At 42.9% G+C, this 20419-nt stretch overlaps 2 protein-coding genes across 3 annotated transcripts; both read left to right on the top strand.

Moving 5' to 3' along the window:
- The first annotated feature begins 5906 nt into the window (after positions 1-5906).
- On the top strand, positions 5907-8801 carry LOC131879690 (uncharacterized). Of its 2 annotated transcripts, XM_059226076.1 has the most exons (6): positions 5907-7102; positions 7239-7470; positions 7538-7705; positions 7775-7906; positions 7971-8356; positions 8426-8801. In XM_059226076.1, the coding sequence occupies exons 2-6, from the start codon at positions 7456-7458 to the stop codon at positions 8775-8777; spliced, it is 1053 nt and encodes a 350-aa protein (XP_059082059.1). In that variant the 5' UTR covers positions 5907-7102; positions 7239-7455; the 3' UTR covers positions 8778-8801. The 2 variants fall into 2 exon arrangements, with proteins under 2 accessions (XP_059082059.1, XP_059082051.1); XM_059226068.1 differs by having other exon boundaries at positions 5907-7470.
- A 1820-nt stretch (positions 8802-10621) lies between these two features.
- Positions 10622-13669, top strand: LOC131877589 (aconitate hydratase, mitochondrial-like). The gene is made up of 4 exons (XM_059223299.1): positions 10622-10757; positions 10959-11523; positions 11596-13253; positions 13356-13669. Exons 1-4 carry the CDS (start codon positions 10725-10727, stop codon positions 13497-13499), a joined length of 2400 nt encoding a protein of 799 aa, XP_059079282.1. The 5' UTR covers positions 10622-10724; the 3' UTR covers positions 13500-13669.
- The last annotated feature ends 6750 nt before the right edge of the window (positions 13670-20419 follow it).

A 20419-nucleotide genomic window follows, 5' to 3' on the forward strand; every position in this document is an offset into this window, starting at 1 on the left:
TCATCTGTCCGACGACCTTTAACCTTCGGAGTACCATGACATGTTGAACTATCAATCTCGCTTCCTGCAGATTTGTGGAAGCCCAATTCTCCGGGGGACATCTAAGGAACCTTTTTTTGTTTCACGGCCGTTCTTGTGCGCCAAGACATTTTATGTTCTCAGACTCTTGGAATTTGGGACAACCTTGAACAATATTTTAGCAAACATTGCATGTTCACCTTGCCTGCAACTATTCTGACCAGTATGTGGAATGGACTCATTTAGTTATTTTTAACCACTTCTGTTGCCTCTGTAACTACCCAAACAACGTTGGACTAAGTTCAATCTTTTACCAAATGGATCAAATGGATCGCGCCTTGGGGAAAAGGCTTTTCATTTGCACACTAGGCCATTTCAGCACTGATGGGAGAAACTGCCTGTCTGCTCTTCTGGGTCCATCATGGATCATCGTTCCGTTGAAGCCTTTACCTCGCTCGCTCTGTCTCGCTTGATGGCTGTCCCCCTCTACCAAATCTAGGTCAACGCGTACAAGACCCCAGTGATCAAATTTGTTCCATGCAGCCAAACAAGAATCGTCCAATCGAATGAAATACTCCAGGGAATCTGAGAACATGTAACTACCTCTGTTATTAGAGCAGAAAGCAATCATCAAAGCATGTAGTGCGTGGCGAGCATACACATCCTACCGCCTGACCTGGTTACAGTGGCCTCAGATCAAAAGGTGTTTCTCACCGTGAAGCTTCTTCTCATTTCCCACCCACCACTCTTCAGGCAAGGTTAACAACCAAAGGCGAGTTGTCCAAGAAGAGAAGTTTAGGCAGACTCAGAAAAAATCGATACCATCTTCGTCTCACACTCTCTCTCTTCCGTCTCCCTCTCTTTCTCTCTCCGGGTTACTGTACTCGTTCTGTTCCTTTGTGAGTGGCATTCAGCATGGTGCGAGCACTTCGGCCTTGCAGACAAAGTGATCGTGGTGGTTGTGGCGGCGCTGGTCCTGAGGAGGGAGGAGGAGGGCGACAGCAGCTTCGGAAGCAGCAACAGCAGCACCAGCAGCCAACCAGCCTTCTTGTCCTGGACTATTTCTTTCGCTCTTGAGCCTTTGCCGTTAATATGAGCTCTGGATCCGCTCTTCCAATAGCTGCTGTGCCTCTTTTGGCTGAATAAACTGCCCTCTGCTACTGACTAAGTTCTCTCGTTGTTGTGGAACGAGGAACAAGCCTTGGACTTAGAACGTGAGAGAAGTTGGAGGAGAAGAAGAGCAAGATTTTGGAACAGGAGGGGAAATAAGATTTTGAGTTCAACTTCACCAAAAAAGGATGAGGGAAGGAGAGAGAAAGAGAAAGAGAACTCGGGTGATGTGAATGTTGGCTCCAATTTGTAACAGAATTGGAGAATGTGAAGGCGTAAGAAAAATGGACTTGGATCGAGTTCACACGCAGGTGTTTGCTGCCTACTGGAATGGCGGATGCCATTAGTGTATTGATCTCGGAGAGAGATGGAACTGAAGTTTGAGGAAGTTTCCTTTGTTTCTCTCTCTCTCTCTCTCGTTTTGTTCCATTTGGTTCAACTCCTTGGGCATTTGAGAAATTGGGTCAGGAAAGAACAAAACAATGCCCGCTTTTTGCCATCCAATTCGAGGCGCATTGAAGAGTCCGTCCGCTCAAGGGCGTACGTAGAGCGAGCAATTGCCAAACCATGGAATAATGGACAGTACACGTAGCAAATGTGAAACGAGTTTTGTCTGTCCCGTTCTTGCTTCTCAAGTCTATGTCGGAGCATTCAATCAATATTGAGTGGGATACCAGTTTTGTTTTTGAAAGAGCTTTTAGTCTCCCCATGTATACGATTATAAGGATAAGAAGCACTTGCTTGGTCTAGACAAACCCAGGCTCATGCATAATAAGGGCATTAAGTTGTCAACCAGCACCAATGGGCCTTTCTCTTCAATTGAATGCATTGATTAGCGAGAGCGATAAAGATGGGTGGGACCCTTTGCTGGAAGAAATGGTCCAGTCTATCAAACACACTGGCTCGATAAATGCATGTGTTTCTATGACAGAGTTCATAACTGCCAAACGAGGAGAACCAAATACCATTTGTGTGGAATATTTTGTTTTGAATTGGAACAAAGCTGCATCACAAATCAAATCATCTGACTTTGAATTAAGAACGCAGTAAACGCACAACGTTAAAAAATGAGAAAACTTCATAGATCGGACGGTATAGTCCCATCAAAAAAAATCTTCGTAAAAAATGATTGCTTGCCATTGTGTTTGGTTACTAAAATCTGATTGGTTTAATTTACATCTGTGTTGAAAATGCATTGGTAGGCTCCATTCGAGGCGAGTCCTTATTATTGCGATGTTTCATGGATAGTGAGGCCCAAAATCTAACCGCTGTTGTGATTTTGGCATAGTCTTTCTTTCTCTTGACAAATCGGCATGACCAGTCTAAATGTAAGCACTCGGGTGGAAAACACTTCTTTCGAGTTACTTCTAGCCATGAACCACTTGAAATGAACAAGGATACTAAGGTCGAGAATTTGCGTTTGAGGTTTTCCTTCAAAAATAACTGATCCCAAGTCACTATTACGGTGTACTTTTCAATTCAATAGAAAAGGAATTAAAAGCTATGCTCCCTCAAAACTCACCACATACGTGTACCTCTATGCAAAATAAATTAGCTGGTCCTCTTCTGATAAAGGATCACTAGGGGATGATTAGCTTACTCATTTTGTCCCCTGTTATGTACTAAGCTTTGACAGGTCATAACATTTGGATCAGTTGTTCGATCCCACTGAAAATCTAAACACGTAACTGTGGCAACTTTGGGTCTGTCCCATGTGTAGAAAAACGCGTTCACGCCCATCCCCGTCCATGTTCTAGCCTAAGCACTTATATCTCAACGTGTTGATCGTAAGTATCAAGGAATGATTCACGTTCTTTGATGCACGGTTCCATAAGGAGAAATAGATTCCATAGTGGTTTTCATCATAATTTTCTTGTATACATAAATGCAGTCAAATTTCTCTCAACCCTTGAGAGACACAACACAAAAACAATGTTTTTGCACTCCTTCCTTTTACTCAAGGCAGCGATTTCTAAATAGAATGAATATTTTGAGGGCCTCTAATAGGATCAGAAAATGAAGGTCTAAATTAGATAGGTCGTCAGTATAATATGTTCCTAGGAACATGACACTGTAATCACGGCCACGTGCTTCTAGATAAGGGTTCAAATTGCTTCAAATTGGGTCGAGTCTCTCCATAAAGGGTGCCACTGGGAAGGGCTGAGTTTGACTGACATAGCAAAATCGAAGCCATAGCACAGGACACATGAGCACTAGTGTCATATGGAAACTACGTTTGAAATGGTAACAATCAAAAGCGATGTCACATTGACGCCAAATTTTATTTTCAATTCATAATTACGTTTTCATGTTTGGCCTTAAAGCTCAATCTTTCATCCGTGATACGAAATGTGTCACCATTATGGTACCATTTTTTGTTTCTTCTCATTCCACACATAGTTTACACATGACTCTATTGCTTGTTAGTCATGAGAAATTGATTTGATTTTTGTATTTTAGCCCTGTACAGCCCTTCCCAGTGACGCCCTTTACGGAGAATTTGGACCCTATTTGAAGCCATTTGATCCATTGGACTTACAACGGAGGAGAATATTTTTAGGAGGGACAGTCAAAGTTATGTAGTAATGACTACATGAAATTCGAATCGTCTGTCTCGTCTCGATCATTAACAAGAGCTTTTAACGATATAAGTTTGGAAAGAAGTGCTTAAAAATTAAGCATTAAAAGAGATGGAACGATCTATATTTCTTCTTCTATAAAAATGTTATAATAAAATACTCAATCTACTGTTGCTCGGATCATCGACACAGACCAATATGGCGGGAAACTTGTTCACAGTGTCATAGCCTACCGATTGTCCCTCAATTCGAGTGCCATTATTACTCCAATCATTAGGAATCGCAAGACAACTGAGATTATTTTTTCCTGCACAAAAGCATGTTGACTTCATATTCTAATTGTGTTTTGTGCATTTTTTTATATTTTTCAGATCGGCAGCAGCAATTGCAGTAATACTGAGGTAAAAACGAAGAAGAACAAAGAGGTTGATTTTCTTTATCTGGATGCCTCAATGTTTTTATGAATTCGCCAAGCTTAGAATATGGCGATAGAACATCCAAAAACAAACCGACCCTCAGAATACGAGAGAAAGATACTCTGCTAACGTGCACTAATGTAACTAACAACTAATCTATGACTTCGACTTCTCCAATGCAGGGTAGTCAAAATCCATAACTTCGTTGGAGGTGCCATGGGCACTTCCACGATTAGTTTAAATTAACAATGGAACAAATGCAGTTGTGCTGATATATACTATGCGCTACCTAAATGTACACACACACAGACACTCTGGGCGTTGCAGAAACCGGCCGAGAGGCAGTTCAAACCGCAACCACGAGTTGGGAATTGAACACCCTGCTTAAATAACCACTCGCACTGCAGCTACTTTCTTTGTAGTGCATTAAAACTCGTCTAGCCTTTAACAAAGAGAACCCACATTTGTACCTCTTGGGTTTTATCACTTGAAATATCACGTTTTAGGAGATCATCGTGCTAGCTTTTAAGAGAGCTAACTTTTCTTTTGGTGGCTCTTACTTGTAAGTAATTTTTTAGTTATATTAAGACAAATATTTATACCAAACTTAAAAAATACTTATTTTTCCAATTGTATGGTTTGTATAAATGTAAATTAAAAAAATAGGGCTGAAATAGTATAAATGAGTAATAATAATCTGATTTGAAGATTCAATGCGTTGCTAATACGTTCAATTATTGAGTCATCAACAAGGGTTGTTGAAGTTGATTCTAAGGCGATTGACGAATCACGCTCCGCGTGATAAACGTGATTTTTCCGACAAACACTCGGAAAACCCGTCATATTCATTCGGTACTAGGTCTGATAGTTTCTAATTCTTCATTTTCATCAACTCCTTGCTTTCATTATGTCCAAAACGTGCTTTATGTTTGTCTCCTTGAATGACTTGAACGACCTCTGCAATATTTGAGTGTACCTTGAATGCCATAGATCCTCCAAACGCTCGTAAGTAAGCGCTGTAACACTTGAGCTCTCATCAGGCTTTTCTCATCTCACATGACAAGATGAAGTGTGATTTTAGGTCTAATTGAGTTATGGACCAATCTATATATTAGGCAATTCGATTTCAACTTCAGGTGAAGATCAAAATATTCTGAGATGATATTCTGATAACTTTACCTTACGAGGATGCTTCCTCAGAGAGTTTGCTATCTCGCTGTTGTGAGTTGAATGGATGATGTGCATTTTACGTCATTTTCATTGCTTTTCACTCACTTCAAGGTATCACTTTCACAACAAACGACACTTTTTTTATACGCAGGTTGGAACATTCTTGAGCTTCATTTTGGCAGTCAAGTGCTTTCTTTCACCGGGAGGGGACCTTAAAGAAGAGGCTTCTCAAACAAGATGGAGATTCAACGAGGGAAACTGAATGAATTTTGGTTCCTTTTAAAGGAAAAGCCTATTCAGGTGTTCAAAGATCCGCTGGGATGGATCCCCACTCACAACGACAAGGAGGATGAAACAGCTCCAAGCTCTGAACTAGAGTCCTTGAATCAGTTCATTTTTGGTGTCCTTGTTTTTTGGTTGCAAGTGAGAAGCAAACTAGGACTAACTCACGCCAAAGACTCTCCCAACTTTCAGTCTTCTTGGTCCAGCCTTGGCGTGACTGCTGTTACTCGCACTGCTCCACGTTTGGTGGGACACACAAGGAACGAAAGGCGACCAAGAAGAAGGACGAAGAAGAATAAGAAAACAGAAGAGACAGCTCAACTGCTAGGCAAGATCCCCACGTTCATTGCCACTGAAGGATCCCCACTCACTCACTCACTCACTCACTCACTGACTCGATCCCGTACGAGCCCAAGATCGTCGGCCTGTGACACTGGGTGAAGAGAATTTCCAAATTTGACACTCCAGCACAGTCCGGGTGATAGCTACGAGAAAAGCGTCGGGAGACGAAGGCCAACTCAACCAGGCAGCCCGATCTGTGTTCAACAATAGCCTTTCAACCGAGGGGAACAAGGCCACACAATAAGGAAGCTGTGGACGAACGCAGACGACCAGGGAGTCGACATGTTCCGACTACCACCCCTCCTTGGCACACGAATGGTTAGAGAGATCTCTCTCACTCTCTTCAGTCGCCTCTCGCTCCCTTGAGCGTCTCCGTGAAGGAACCAAACTTCAGGCCATCCAGTAGCTCTCTGCTCTTCAGCAGCTTGTTAGTCCACTTATCTCCACTTCTTCATTCTTGTGTTGCTCGCAAGTTATCTTTGCTTTCCCTCAACATTGAAAGGCCAGCCACTTGATAAGCGAGGATCAGCAGCTAACGACGGAACAGGGAACAAACTTGGAGCGCTCTCTCGCTCTCTCTTTCCCTCCCTCTCCTCCCGATCGTCAATTTAGCCAAAGGACCGAGGTTACCACTTTGGGGTCCGTCTCAAGAACAACCGGTTCGAGCACTCTTGGGTCCTCTTCAGAAAACAGCTGACTGGCGAACCAGCCCTTTAAAGGGCCACCGAGCTTGTTCCACTTATCCGCGCTCCCCTTTTCCTTTCCTTCGCCAAAGAAAGCCCAAAGTAAGGCAGGGTGAGCACAAGCGGTCCGTGCAAGAGTTGGGGGCAAATATCGAGGTGGGAGGCTTCGTCTGTTGCTCCTAGAGAAGTCAGATCTATCGTCTCTTTGTTTTTGTGGATTTTGTGGATCGGAATAACATCTATGTTGCGCGCCCAAGAGACCAACAGAGGGCGACCAAATGTTGAAGTGGAACAGTGGGATCAGGAACTTTCTTCCGTGTTTTGAGACGAGGGCGGGAAATGCTTGCCATATTGAAGCGCATGAAAGGGTCTTTTTGATGTCACATGTCGCACGGTGATCTGATTTATGCTCAGAATGAACTCTTAATGGCAGAAAAGAGAGCTATCTGGGGTCGCTTCATCTGGTGACTCAAGGAGACCAAGAAGATATTTTACCAATAATGTAATTCTCAGTTGTAGAATATTCAAGCATTCGAATAATGATATTCAGTCCTTGTATGAATGTTTTTGACTACCCAACAACGCAATTTGATAATTATTGGTTCAACGACAGCATCAGAAAATTGAATCTATTTCAGTCTCTCGCCGTTGCCTTGTCGGTACCTTCTCCATTACTTGGACTCGCATTTAGGTGGGGGAGCATCTGTTTTCTTGAAGTCGCCCCCAAGTTTAAAATTAGACCACAATCATGACCATACGATCCTTGAGAAAGATGATGTTCCTCAGTTCAGTTTGACCGTTAGCATTGTCCACTTAAGCTTTGGTTAGACATCATTTTCCTGAAGGAAAGGAAGAATGATCAAAATTTGGGTAAGATCTTAGAGCAAAGAAAATAAGACATTCAAGACACAAAATTTCAGTCTTTGTAATCATTTAGATCGTGTCAACATGGTTGATCTTGTTGATCAGCCAATATTTGGAGGTGTCTGGCCATTGCATCTATTGGGAGCCTCCATCTCGAGCCAGTTTGGGAAAGCATAGTAACAACATTTGTGGCGTACCCGAAAATGATGACCACATGTCATTATATTGTGGTGGAGTGGACGTGAGTAGTGTTGCATTGAGAAGTCGTACAAATGGTTCTTTTCAGGTTTTTCCTGCAATTTTTTCGTAGGCACAACATTTGGATCACGAGGGCAAATGCGCCATTTGTGGCGATGAATGGGAGTCGGAAGACAGACCTCACGAAGTCCCTGGTAAATATGCCACTGGAATCATCGGACGGAGTTATTTTGAGCCAGGACAGGTATGCACTTTTTTGCATGGGACATGAAAAAGAGTTGGACTGATATTTTCCCTTCGATTTTAAGGTTATTGAGACTATCATCGATGTAGTGGCAAACCACAAAGGCTATTACTACTTCAAGCTCTGTGTGAATAATAACCCCGAGAAAGACCCCGATCAGTCGTGCTTTGACCAACATCCCTTGAAATTTGAGGATGGCTCGGACATTTACGTTATTCCGCTCGATTATGACAAAGGCGCCCGCATTATCAACAAGGTCAAGCTACCAGAGGGCATTACATGTTGGCAATGCATCTTACAATGGACTTGGATTGCGGGCAATCGTTGGGGTGTGGGCCCTCAAACTCCCTTTCATTATACAGAGGACTGCCTGAATGACGAGGAGGGCAAACTAGGCTGTGGAAATCAGGAAACCTTTCGAGGGTGTTCCGATATCTGTATTGGACCGGGGTAGGTAACCAATGACTTACTATGAATGACAAGAGATAGAAACTCATTCTAAGGTCCTTTTGAGCGCAGTTGTCCTCGAGAGCTTTGTCAACAGGCCAGCCCGTTTCCGCCCAACCCTTCCCCTCCAGACGTGATTCCACCCATAGAGGACTTGGACAACCCCGATTTGGAGGAGTATATCCCAGAGGAGGCAGAGGGACCACCTTTGCAACCAGTGACACCTTTGCCCTCTCAACCAACAACCAGTACGACCGCTACCCCCTCAGCAACTACTCTAGCACCGCCCATGAGACCTTGCCTGCAAACTGGGATCAAGGACGAATTCTTCAGCGATTTGGGGGACACCTATTGCCAGTCCATTTGTTTAGGTCACCCAATGTACTTGTGTAACTTATACATTTGCTACTGCAATACCAACTGATACTACGCACACAGGCCGTCGGGACAATAAATTCAATGAAATGAATGGTTGGCATTACCTAAAGTCAAAACAATTACGAGGGGAGGGTCCTTAATAGCAATGTATTTATTGTTTGTTTGGCACTTGTCAGGGGAATTAGTGCATGTATGAATTTCATTAGCTCATCAAGCGATTGGTGAAATTTTAACCAGAACTCACTTTCCAAACATTAATGTCAATAACAATGAAGATATTTGTGAAGGAAGGCCCTGGATGAATTTACCATTATATGCTTTTGAATAGGAGAAGGCTCAAAATGATCAAACAACATTAAGGTTTTTTTAGGTACCTTGGTTACAATAACCCTGACTACTGGCTAGGTAGCTAGTTATATTTTTGATGCGTGAACGAATCCTGATACATGCACCATTTTTGTGGGAACGTTATTTATTTATTTTTATTTACTTCGGTTATAAGAAACAATTCAAGACGCAGAATATGGCTTGTCAAGCTTTGGCTTGCTCGAAACCTCGTCGACGTCATTTGCGTCGATTTTTTCAAAATAGATTCATTTTTGACCAAAAATGGCAGACCATAAATGAGATGCTGATTGGTGGTTAAACAAGTTAAATCGTTAATTTACAAACTTTCAATTCAAGTAGAATATTAATTTTAGCAATTCTAAGCTTGTATTTGAATGTGGATTTGATAAAAAAAATGTTCACGCAGGCAAATATTTTTTGTTCAGGGGGATGAGGCAACCAACAGAAATCCTAAATAACTCTAAGTAGTAAACAGTGGAAGGGGAAAATGTGACCCTGAGAGAACCTTTGCTCATCTTTCTTGATAAAGCATGATAAATCAAATCAACCTAGCGCAGGGTCGAGTCCTCTCAAGTGCACTCAAGTCCTTCACCAGAAATTAACGACATTGGCTGGACTCGAGTCATTTAGAAAATATGTTTTTATTTTTCATTTTTCATTTTCAACTTAACTAACATGTTATGAAAGCAAAATGGATAAATTCATGGGCCCTAGGTCTGCCACCACCGCAATGCCAAACTGCGACCATCATTATGCTTCACGCATTCAGGCTCCAATTAGGTCCGCACGTTTAAAAAAGGTTGAGCATGTCCAAAGATGTTGTACCAGGAACATTGAGGGGATTATGGACGTTGGGACTGTACAGCATTCAGAAGGTACAAAAGGTTACTGATTCTGTCTGTTTTCAAAAGCATCCATGAGTTTGTTCCAACCCAAGTTTTAGGGTTAATTGGAGCAACCGTAGAAGTTGAACATGCGTTTTGAGAGCATCTCTCTCCTTTCGTTTGTTTCTTTGTTCATTGTTTAATTTTCTCCCCTCAAATATTTGTAAGGAGTATGTACATAAGTGTTGATCCTGCAGCAGGATTGAAATCAGACTCGAACCAAGGCCCTGTTTTTAGAATACAGTGCATTAACTCGAGCAAGTTTTGGATTAAAAAGCCTAATCAAATTTATATTCAAGGGCTGGTCAGTTCCGCCAATTGCATTGGGTTGGTCGAGCACATAACATATGAATATAAAGTCAAGTAAAACAAATGCGTTTTTCGTCTGGAACTGCTGGAACTTTCATTCCCGGTAGCGACCATAAAAGTACAATGAAACAACACAGAACAGAAGCTAAAGAAGGATGCCAGGCCTAGTGCCAACCTAAGGCCAACAGGAGTCTCATTGATGCTCCCCGGGGACTCGGGAATTCCCCTCAATTGGCCGATGGCTGACATTAATATGGCCCCAGGCGGGTCCCGACCCAAGGGTAACCACCCATACCCACCCATCAGCGCTCTATGTATGGGCTGGCGTTTTGTCCTTTTAAATTTGAGCGCCCTCGCCGACGGCCTCCATGTTGTGTGTTGTGTGTTGTATTGTGAGAGTTGTGACGTAACTTGAAGGACCCGTCTCACACAACATCGTCATTCCACGGAAAATGGCGACACTGACCAGACTCGTTTCCAAACAGGTAAGATCCGAGCTGAATTCATGGATTAAATCAACTGTTGCCCGAGGTTCAGGGCCACCCCTGGCCTCGGCCAACGGGTACCCTGGTCCCTACCATAGCCTTGGTACTATTCATGGAACCTGGTCCGATGGCCCTGTCCGTCAAGTTGGGTCAGATCTAATGGCGTTCCAATGGATTGAATGGATCTTTTTTTCCGGTTAGACTCTCCGGCTCCGGAGCGGGCTAGGCTCGTCCGCGCTGGCCTCGCCGGGCATGGGCGCGGCCGCCAGCTGGGCCAGCCTCCACACCTCGACGCAGGTGGCCTCGGTGGCCATGAGCAAGTTCGACCAAAGCTCGCCCATGCCCTACGAGCATCTGGTCAAGAACCTGGAGATCGTCAAGCAACGCCTGAATCGGCCATTGACCTTGTCGGAAAAGGTGCTCTACTCACATTTGGATGACCCGGTAAACCAGGAGATCGTCCGGGGCGAGAGCTATCTGCGGCTGCGGCCCGACCGGGTGGCCATGCAAGATGCCACGGCTCAAATGGCCATGTTGCAGTTCATCAGCTCGGGTTTGCCGCAAGTGGCCGTGCCTTCCACCATTCATTGCGATCACTTGATTCAGGCCCAGATTGAGGGCAAGAAGGACTTGGAACGGGCCAAGGACATCAACAAGGAGGTGTACAACTTCTTGGCCACGGCTGGGGCCAAATACGGCGTGGGATTCTGGAAGCCCGGATCAGGCATCATTCATCAGATCATTTTGGAGAACTACGCCTTCCCGGGTAAGAAATGATTTCGTTTTTGACCGGGATTGGGGCCCGACCAAGGATTGGTTCTATTCTTCTTTCGGTTAGGTCTGCTCATGGTGGGTACGGACTCGCACACGCCCAATGGGGGTGGCTTGGGCGGTCTCTGTATTGGTGTGGGTGGCGCTGATGCCGTGGATGTCATGGCCGACATTCCTTGGGAGCTCAAGTGTCCCAAGGTGATTGGCGTCAATTTGACGGGCGAACTCAAGGGTTGGACCTCGCCCAAAGACGTCATCCTGAAGGTAGCGGGCATTCTGACGGTCAAGGGGGGGACGGGCGCCATTGTCGAGTATACTGGCCCCGGCGTGGATTCGATCTCGTGCACGGGCATGGGCACAATTTGCAATATGGGCGCTGAAATTGGCGCCACCACCTCCGTCTTCCCATACAATAACCGTATGAAGGATTACCTGAATGCCACCAACCGCAGTGACATCGCCCAATTGGCTGACCAATACCGAGAGCAATTGTTGAGCCCCGATGCTAATTGCCAATACGATCAAGTCATCGACCTGAACTTGAGTGAGCTCGAACCTCATGTGAACGGACCCTTCACGCCCGACTTGGCCACGCCCATTGGAAAACTAGGTGAGACGGCTAAGAAGAGTGGCTGGCCTTTGGAGGTCAAGGATGGTCTCATTGGGTCTTGCACCAACTCGTCTTACGAGGACATGTGCCGTGTGGCCAGTGTCATCAAACAGGCTCTCCAGCACGGATTGAAGGCTCGCGGCACGTTCTACATCACCCCCGGATCTGAGCAGGTCAGGGCCACCATCGAACGAGATGGCCTGGCTGATATCATGCGAGAGTTTGGCGGAATCGTTTTGGCCAATGCCTGCGGACCTTGCATCGGTCAATGGGATCGGCGTAATGTGAAGAAGGGCGAGAAGAACACCATTGTCACGTCTTATAATCGAAACTTCACGGGTCGAAATGATGCCAATCCAGCCACCCATGGCTTCGTCACTTCTCCCGAGATGACGGTGGCTCTGACTTTGGCCGGGACATTAGATTTCGATCCCCGACACCAGACCTTGAAAGGAGCTGACGGAAAGGAATTCAAATTGGACAATCCCTATGGCGATGAGCTACCGTCCCGTGGTTTCGATGCTGGCGAGGACACCTACCAACATCCCCCAGCCGACGGTGCCAATGTCAAAGTTGATGTGGATCCTAATTCGGAGCGACTCCAACTTCTCACGCCCTTCCAAAAGTGGGACGGTGGAGACTTGAAGGATATGCAAGTCCTTATCAAGGTCAAGGGAAAATGCACCACCGATCACATTTCAGCGGCCGGACCTTGGCTCAAGTTCCGTGGTCATTTGGAAAACATTTCTAACAACATGTTGATCGGAGCTGTCAATTTTGAAAATGAGGAGGTCAATAAACTCAAGAACGTCAAAACTGGTGAGTACAACACCGTGCCTGAGGTGGCCAAGTCGTACCGCGATGCCGGCGTTAAATGGGTCGTGGTCGGTGACGAGAACTACGGCGAGGGCTCCTCTCGGGAGCACGCCGCTCTTGAGCCTCGCTTCCTCGGTGGTTCCGCCATCATTGTCAAGTCCTTTGCCCGCATTCACGAGACGAACCTGAAGAAGCAAGGCATGTTGCCTTTGACTTTCGCTGACAAGTCAGACTACGATAAGATCCAACCCGACTCCACGATCACTCTTAATGACCTGGTCAACTTCGCTCCTGGCAGGGTAAGAATTAAAGCTCTCTATGATTAAAGTTTCAATCTTCACATTTGATTTGCGCAAAGGCGAAAAGTACGGGATTTACTCATGTTTTGCTTTGTTTTGCAGCCAATTAGCGCCACGATCAAGCAGTCTGATGGATCCACCCAAGAAATCACTTTGAATCATACTTTCAATGAACAGCAGATCGAATGGTTCAAGGCCGGGTCTGCTCTGAACAGAATGAAGGAGAAGGCTGCCGCTGCCCAATAAATAATTATGAGCCACAATTCTTCTGGTTGGTTCGTAACTGTAAGAAATCAAGATTTAAGCACAGGAATGCCATCTATGAAAAATATTTGCATCATACAGTGCCCATAGAGGATTTTTGAGAGATCTGTAAATTGTCTCAAATCATCAATCAATACAACACGAATAATTGACATCTGCCTTGTTTGTCTGCTAGTTTGACGTGTAGCTAAGGTAGGGTAATTCTGACTATAATGTTCCCCCTTCAACCCGAAGTCCTGAACGTTACTTCCTACCCGCAAATGAGTTCACAAATGGTGGAACTAACTAACGGTTTCCTGTTGGGACAATAATGGTAGGCATAAGAGATAAGATTGAGTAAATATGGCATGAATAGAATTGCTTAGAAACAATTAGAGCGCTTGGGGAAATGAAAGGAAAAAAGACACTGATCATATTTCAAGGAGATCTAAACGTTATAGGATACCGAATTTTGCCCACTGCCTTTTTTGCCTTTTTTTGCCTTGCTCATCCCCTGAATTCTAAAATAATCAAACACTCGACCGAGCAAGAGAGTTCTTTTTCCAAAATTGTTTGAGTGAGACACTTCCAGTTTAAAATGTTGACAAGTGCGATAGCAGTATGTATATTGAATTTTTATACCTTCAAACGATGTTATAGCGAGCAAAATAGAAACTTAAAGACGAGTCTTAAAATGATATTTGTCAACGAAAAGTTGTAAAGATACCTTAATTCCAGCTTTCTATATTTTAGAGAATACTGTTTTGTAAAGCCTAAATCTCGATATCTCTGAATTTCGCCAGTCTCTAAATTAAAGCTCTCTTTGACAGCATTTGGTCACCGGCACCCTCGCTGAAAAAGGTATGAAGGCCCTTGATGTGAACACATGTGAAATTGATATTTCTTGAACAATTAACCTATACTGCCATGGTCACAAAACTTACTCATGGGTGTGTATGAAGCCATCCAAGCAGTGGGCTTTTCTTTTTATAAGGAACAAGATCAATCCCAATTTCGCCGTTTGTGGTCTCACACATCATTGCCTAAATGTAAAACATCCCTAATGATGCCCAAATTCGGCTCAAAAATTATTTTCTTCATAAGTAATACATTTCTACATTTCCTCTAGGACCATTTTGCTCTTCTGATTGATGATCAGTTAAACTAATTGTTTACCAACCCTATGGGAATAACCTGTTGTGGATTATGGTCTCAAAGCTAAATTCAGACCTGGTAACTTCCCATCACAAGGCATACCGCGTGTCCCAAAAATATTGGACCGATTTTGCTGCAGATTTCGAAGGCCAACTACATTTCTAAAAAATCTGATTTCTGTTTTGGTGTTGCTGGGCTTGAATAGTTACCGGAAAAAAAGTACTCCGTTACCCGTTCTTTTTGAAAACAAATAATAATCACGTGTTACCATTTCCGTAACCGATACCGTTACTTTCGGGCGAAAAGATGGCTTAAAATTTGAAAAAAATGCGTTTTTATTGATTTTTTTTAACGTTTAGTAAATATCACGTCAAACAAATGACGATGTTGCTCGTCACGAAGCTCGTGAAAAACCAAACCAAAACAAGTGTACAAGGGCACGCGGTTACAGGGGTAGAGGGATTCGAGGATTTCAAAATTTGAGGATTTTGGCGGGGGACATCTTAAAAGACGAGGTCGGCAAGGTTGGACAGGGACAGTTATTTTTCGGGGGAAAATGAGACGGACGTGTCTCGTTTCAGACTTAAGAAAAGGCGAGGCGTCCAAAACTGGAAGCTGAAGTTTTTTATAAATTCTTGGGACCAGTGCTTCAGTCAAAGAAGCACAACAGTGCAGCAATTAAGTCACTGCATTTGAGATGAAAGTTTGTTCAAATGTAAGAACACTTCATCGATTGGAACTTCTAGTATGTTCCAAAATATCGCCACACAACTCCTAACCCTTAACCTATGGGTTGATTAAAACGATGAAAGATTCCTCCACCTTTCGAGTTGAGAAGAGATATGATTTGGTCGCAACTCGCAACTTTCATCAGCTCAATGTAGTTTGCATGATTACTTGGCCAACCCTCCCTGGTCCTCGTTCCTCGAGTGTCTCTGCTCTCTCTCTTTCTTTCTTTCTTTCTCTCTCACTTACTCTCTCTCTCTGTAGATACGCGAGAGCTCGTGCCAGAATATTGGGATTGTCCAAGCAACACTAGATTTGTGTTTACTGTTTATCTGTTCAAACCAACACTTACTCATTAGGCAGTGGGAGGATCCACCACCTGGACCGTTTCCAACTCAATTTCCAACTTTCGAGGTTTGTTTTGAGGACAGGAGATAAGGACCTTTTCGACCTTTTGGGTTAGTACAGTGTTTGTAATGGGTGCAGTTTTGAAGTGGATAGGTCAGTAATGCCCTTTCTTGTAATTACGTCACTTCAGACTACAAGTAATTGAGACATATTCACCAAACATGGAAAACACATAATCATAACGAGGTCAATTTACAAAAACAGAGGCATTCGGAAGCGGAATGAGTTGGATGTCTCATGGGGAGCTTACCATAAACAAAAAATCTACAAATATCTTGAGTATCACACATTTGTCATTGCTCAAGAAGTGTCAAAACGTAACAAAATCCAACTTTGCTCTTTTAAATGACAACCAAACCACAAAGTAAAGTATTTAATGAAACTAAGCGAAAAACAAGCAGGGACTTGGGACAGAGGTGGTGTAGGTTCGTTCCAAGCTATTTTATCACATCAGCATAACTGTTCCGTAAACATACGCCATTACGCGGTTGCTAGGTTAGTCAGGAAACTCAGGAAGTGAAATCTAACTGAAAATTTTACTAGCTCATTCTAGAGTGATTGCACTACACACAATTGCCAATCATGTATAAAATCTGAGCAATTCAGAAAATGAGCCAATGGAATATAGACGGGGTTACTGGGGGTCTAAAGGCAACATTTCAGAAGCCAATAAAGGCATTACTTTGCCTTCAAATGAGAAGGACAGCACTTCGCTACAAATTATCATTTTTCCTGCAGACTTCAATGCCGTTAATGGGAATGGACTAAAACAAATCAAGGCAAAGCACTTTCTTTATTTTCCTTAACTTTATATCGGATAGCGGATCTGGCTAGTCCTTGAATATACGGTTGATGAGGAATTTATGTCAATACGTTTCGTACCTTCTCTGAACACTGCACAGTCACAACCTCTTTAATCCCCTCAATGTTCCTAGAAAACGCCTGGACTTGTTTGACCTTTTGCAAACCTGCTGAGCTCATTGGAGCCCAAATGGGTGAAGCATATTCAAGATGTGGCTTGTACTGTACAGACTTGACATCGATGTACTATCTCTGGACTTAAAGGTTCGATATATCCAACCACATGTTTAAAAAGCTTTACTCACCCTCAACTTGACATGTCCATCGAACTTTTCATTACTTTGGAGGTCTTCACCTATATCATGCATGGACGAAACCTGCTCAATATCATGACCTCCATTATCTGGTATGGAGTGTTCAATGGCGTCAACCCAAAGGTCATTGAACGGAATTTCATTGCGTGTTTTAATTTTCAGCTGGACCAAACACCTTGATCAAAAGCTATGCACCGTCAAAGTGCAGTTCATGACAAGTCATAGAATGAATGACCCAAGCCCTCTTTTTGTAATCAAAAGACCTCGAAATAAAAAAATGCCCTTTTAGCCGAAATATATATTTCAGTTCAGGAAAATGCTAAAAAATGTGAAAATAGGCAAAAAGGTTGTAAATATGTAAAAACCAGTAGTAATAATGCAAAAAGAATTGCCATAATGGGTAAAAGGTCGTTTTTAGCCTCTTTAGCCTTTTTACGGCATTTTTATCTTTTTCAAAATCTAGACACCCCAACTGTATCTATTTGGTTATCCATAAAGTTTACAAGAAATTAACACCTTTTCTTGCTATGTTCGACATTAGGATACGTTTTCAATTTATACAATAGTCATGTTAAACAATTAATTCTCTTCGTGAGCCCGCTGTTTTTGTTGCTGAGGAGGCGTTCCACGTCTAGTGTATGCACCCTCACAGGACTAAGTCTCAGAATGTCATGAAATTTCACACATTCAATAACTAGGTTGAAGTAAGTCCGCAGGGCTAAAGTAATTCCGTTAGTAACGTGTTACTTTTTGAGTAACACCGTTAGTAACGAGTTATTTTTCTGAAAAAGTACCGGTAACGAAACGGGGTTATAGCCCTCCCAATACCATTACTTTCCTCCTTTAAAGACTAGGGAAAAAATCGCAAAGATGTCCTTTCCATTTTTTTAAAAAGTCCGACTCAAAGGCAATGACTTACTTGCCACACATGGGATCAAACAAATAATTTTTTTTTGCAGTTTTAGGCCCTCTTTTCTGCAAAAGTAAGGGGTAACGGTAATGCGTTACTCTTTCTAAAAAGTATTGGTAGCGGTGAGGCATTTTTGAAAAAAAAGAATTAACGGTAGCGGTATTGCGTTACTTTTTTCGGCAGTGGTTCAAGCCCTTGTGAGTCGGCATCTAAAATCTCAGTTCATGGGATTCATATGGCCTATTCTAAGCCCATGCCCATTTTTGACAAAACCACTTGACCATCGGTGTTTTAACAGCCATAACTCCGGCTGCTAAAATCCAATTGAGATGAACTTTGTATCAAAATACTCGTATTGAATTGTATTCGAATGCTCCTATTTAACTTTTGACCTTTGACCTTTGCCAAACCGCAAAATGGATTCTGTTATTTTTCTGCGTGTTCATGGCTTTTAGTGTGGTCTATAAAAACAAAAAGGGGATCATCAATGGGTTTAGATTTGGTGATGAGTAAAGCCGTAAAAAATAGTCGATTAAATTTGGCAAAATAGCGGCTAAAATAAGGAAAGGGAAAATGGCGAAATAGTTGGGAAAATAGTTGATAAAATATGCGGAAAACAAGCATTGAGTGGTGTATTTCTAGACTTTTAGGTACAAGAAGCTAGATTACCAATTAAAAACCTCTGGACATTAAGCAGACCACAACGGGCCCAAATAGGTAGCTAATTTGGAAATTGCTCGTCTCAAACTTCCAAAATCGAACAGTCTTCTCCTCAATCTGGTCAACCTAAAGAAATTGTTAGCAAATTACTTGGAAGTTACTAATGCTTATGTGAAGCTTTCCATCAATATCAGGTTCAAGTGGTCTTGGAGAGAAGGCTTCAATACATCAGAAAAGGAGAGCGAGACATGGCTAAGTCGCACCTTTACCAAGCGTTTAAGCGTTTACTTCGACCCGTGACTGCAGTTCTACGCCATGCAGCTTTGAGTATTGTTCGGACAACTCCCTAGCCATGGAGTATGTCTTAGCTCACCCTGGTTTGAAACATTACAACGTGATCTCGACGTCTGCCATTTTTTTCTGCATTTCGTTGTGTTTTGTTTGCTCTTGTAGCTTTGAAGGAAGCAGAAACGTTCAACGAAAAAATGCGAAAAACAGACGAAATGTGTGAAAGCGGCAAAACAGCTGGAAAAGGTCGAATGGACCCCAAATAGTTGAATAGATCCTAAAATGTCGGAAAACGTGTTAAAAAAGCTATTCGATTTCTTTTACAACTATAGTGATGAGTCTAGACTCGTACAAAAATGTTGTTTGTATGCCGAGCCGAAATTCGAGATGGTTTTACGAACCGGTTTTCAACCCAATCGCTCGGTTCAGCTCCTTTGCACATCTGAACCGTCAAACTTATGGAAAGTCTACTCGATGTGGAAACGACACCCAGTGATGATTTTTGTGACTATATATTGCCTGCATGTTGAACGGATACTTATTCTGGACATAGATTTCTAGACACTGGATGTCGGACGACTGACCACTCGGCTGGTAAAACAATACAATAGATGGTCTCCTGGGAATTGATCACAAACCGGTTTATTGTACTGTTTAGCCAACCGAGTGGTCGGTCGTCCGACATCCAGTGTCTAGAAATCTATGTTCTGGGCATAGAAAACCGTAAATAGAATGCTTAAGTTCCACAGGAGCTGTACCGCATGAGCATGTTTTCAGGTCAGCTGACGCTGGTGGAAATGGGACAAAGATATTTCGTTAAATCTCGCTTCAGGCAAGTTGAATTATTATCATGAAACGTTTGTTATTCCTCTTTAATCTTAATTTCTTTTGAATCTTACAAATATACAAGTAGAAAGAGTGGTAGAATATTAAAAAACATGCTTTTTAGGGCATAATACACGTAACATTTTAAAAAAAGATTTGGACATTAGTAGAGCAAATCATGTACTCTATTGATTGCCCTTGTTTAGCAACGCATCTCGAAAATCTCGAAAGTGTAACAAAATGTATCCGAAATTGCAACGCAATGATGAGGCATTCGGAATTTCATTTCAATCTCCCAACAATGTGCTTGAATGTGGGCGACATGATTGCGCCTATACGTAAACAAGGTAATTCCGACACCTCTGGAGGTCAGCCTGAACCCAGGCTTGTTCCTTGCGTTTCAGTTAAGTGTTTCCACCACATGGATGAAAACTTTAACTTGAGCCCCATTTTAACCTCTTCAAAATTTCGTTCTTAAAAATGTGGTCGGACAACTTACTCAAACCCGTTTTATGAAGCGTGCTGGACGAGAGCAATTGCTTGATAAGGATTCTTATTAGGGGGTTCTACTCTGAATTTGGACGAGCCGTCAACGATTCAAATTTGCACCATAGTTGTCCTAAGTAGCTTGACTACGAATGAAACATTTTTTCCACCAGCGACAGCTGAGACGAAAACATGCGATCGCAGCGCCCTTGATCGATCTACATATGAAGTTATCTATGGTTCTGGGTAACGTCCAAACCTTAACTCCGACGTGACAGGGTTTAAGAAACGGGCCTCAGGTCAGTCTCATTAAAATAACTTGACATTGAACTAAAATTTCAATCCTCGAC

The sequence above is a fragment of the Tigriopus californicus genome, chromosome 1 (genome assembly GCF_007210705.1).
Source record: "Tigriopus californicus strain San Diego chromosome 1, Tcal_SD_v2.1, whole genome shotgun sequence".
Classification (NCBI taxonomy): Eukaryota; Metazoa; Arthropoda; class Copepoda; order Harpacticoida; family Harpacticidae; genus Tigriopus; species Tigriopus californicus.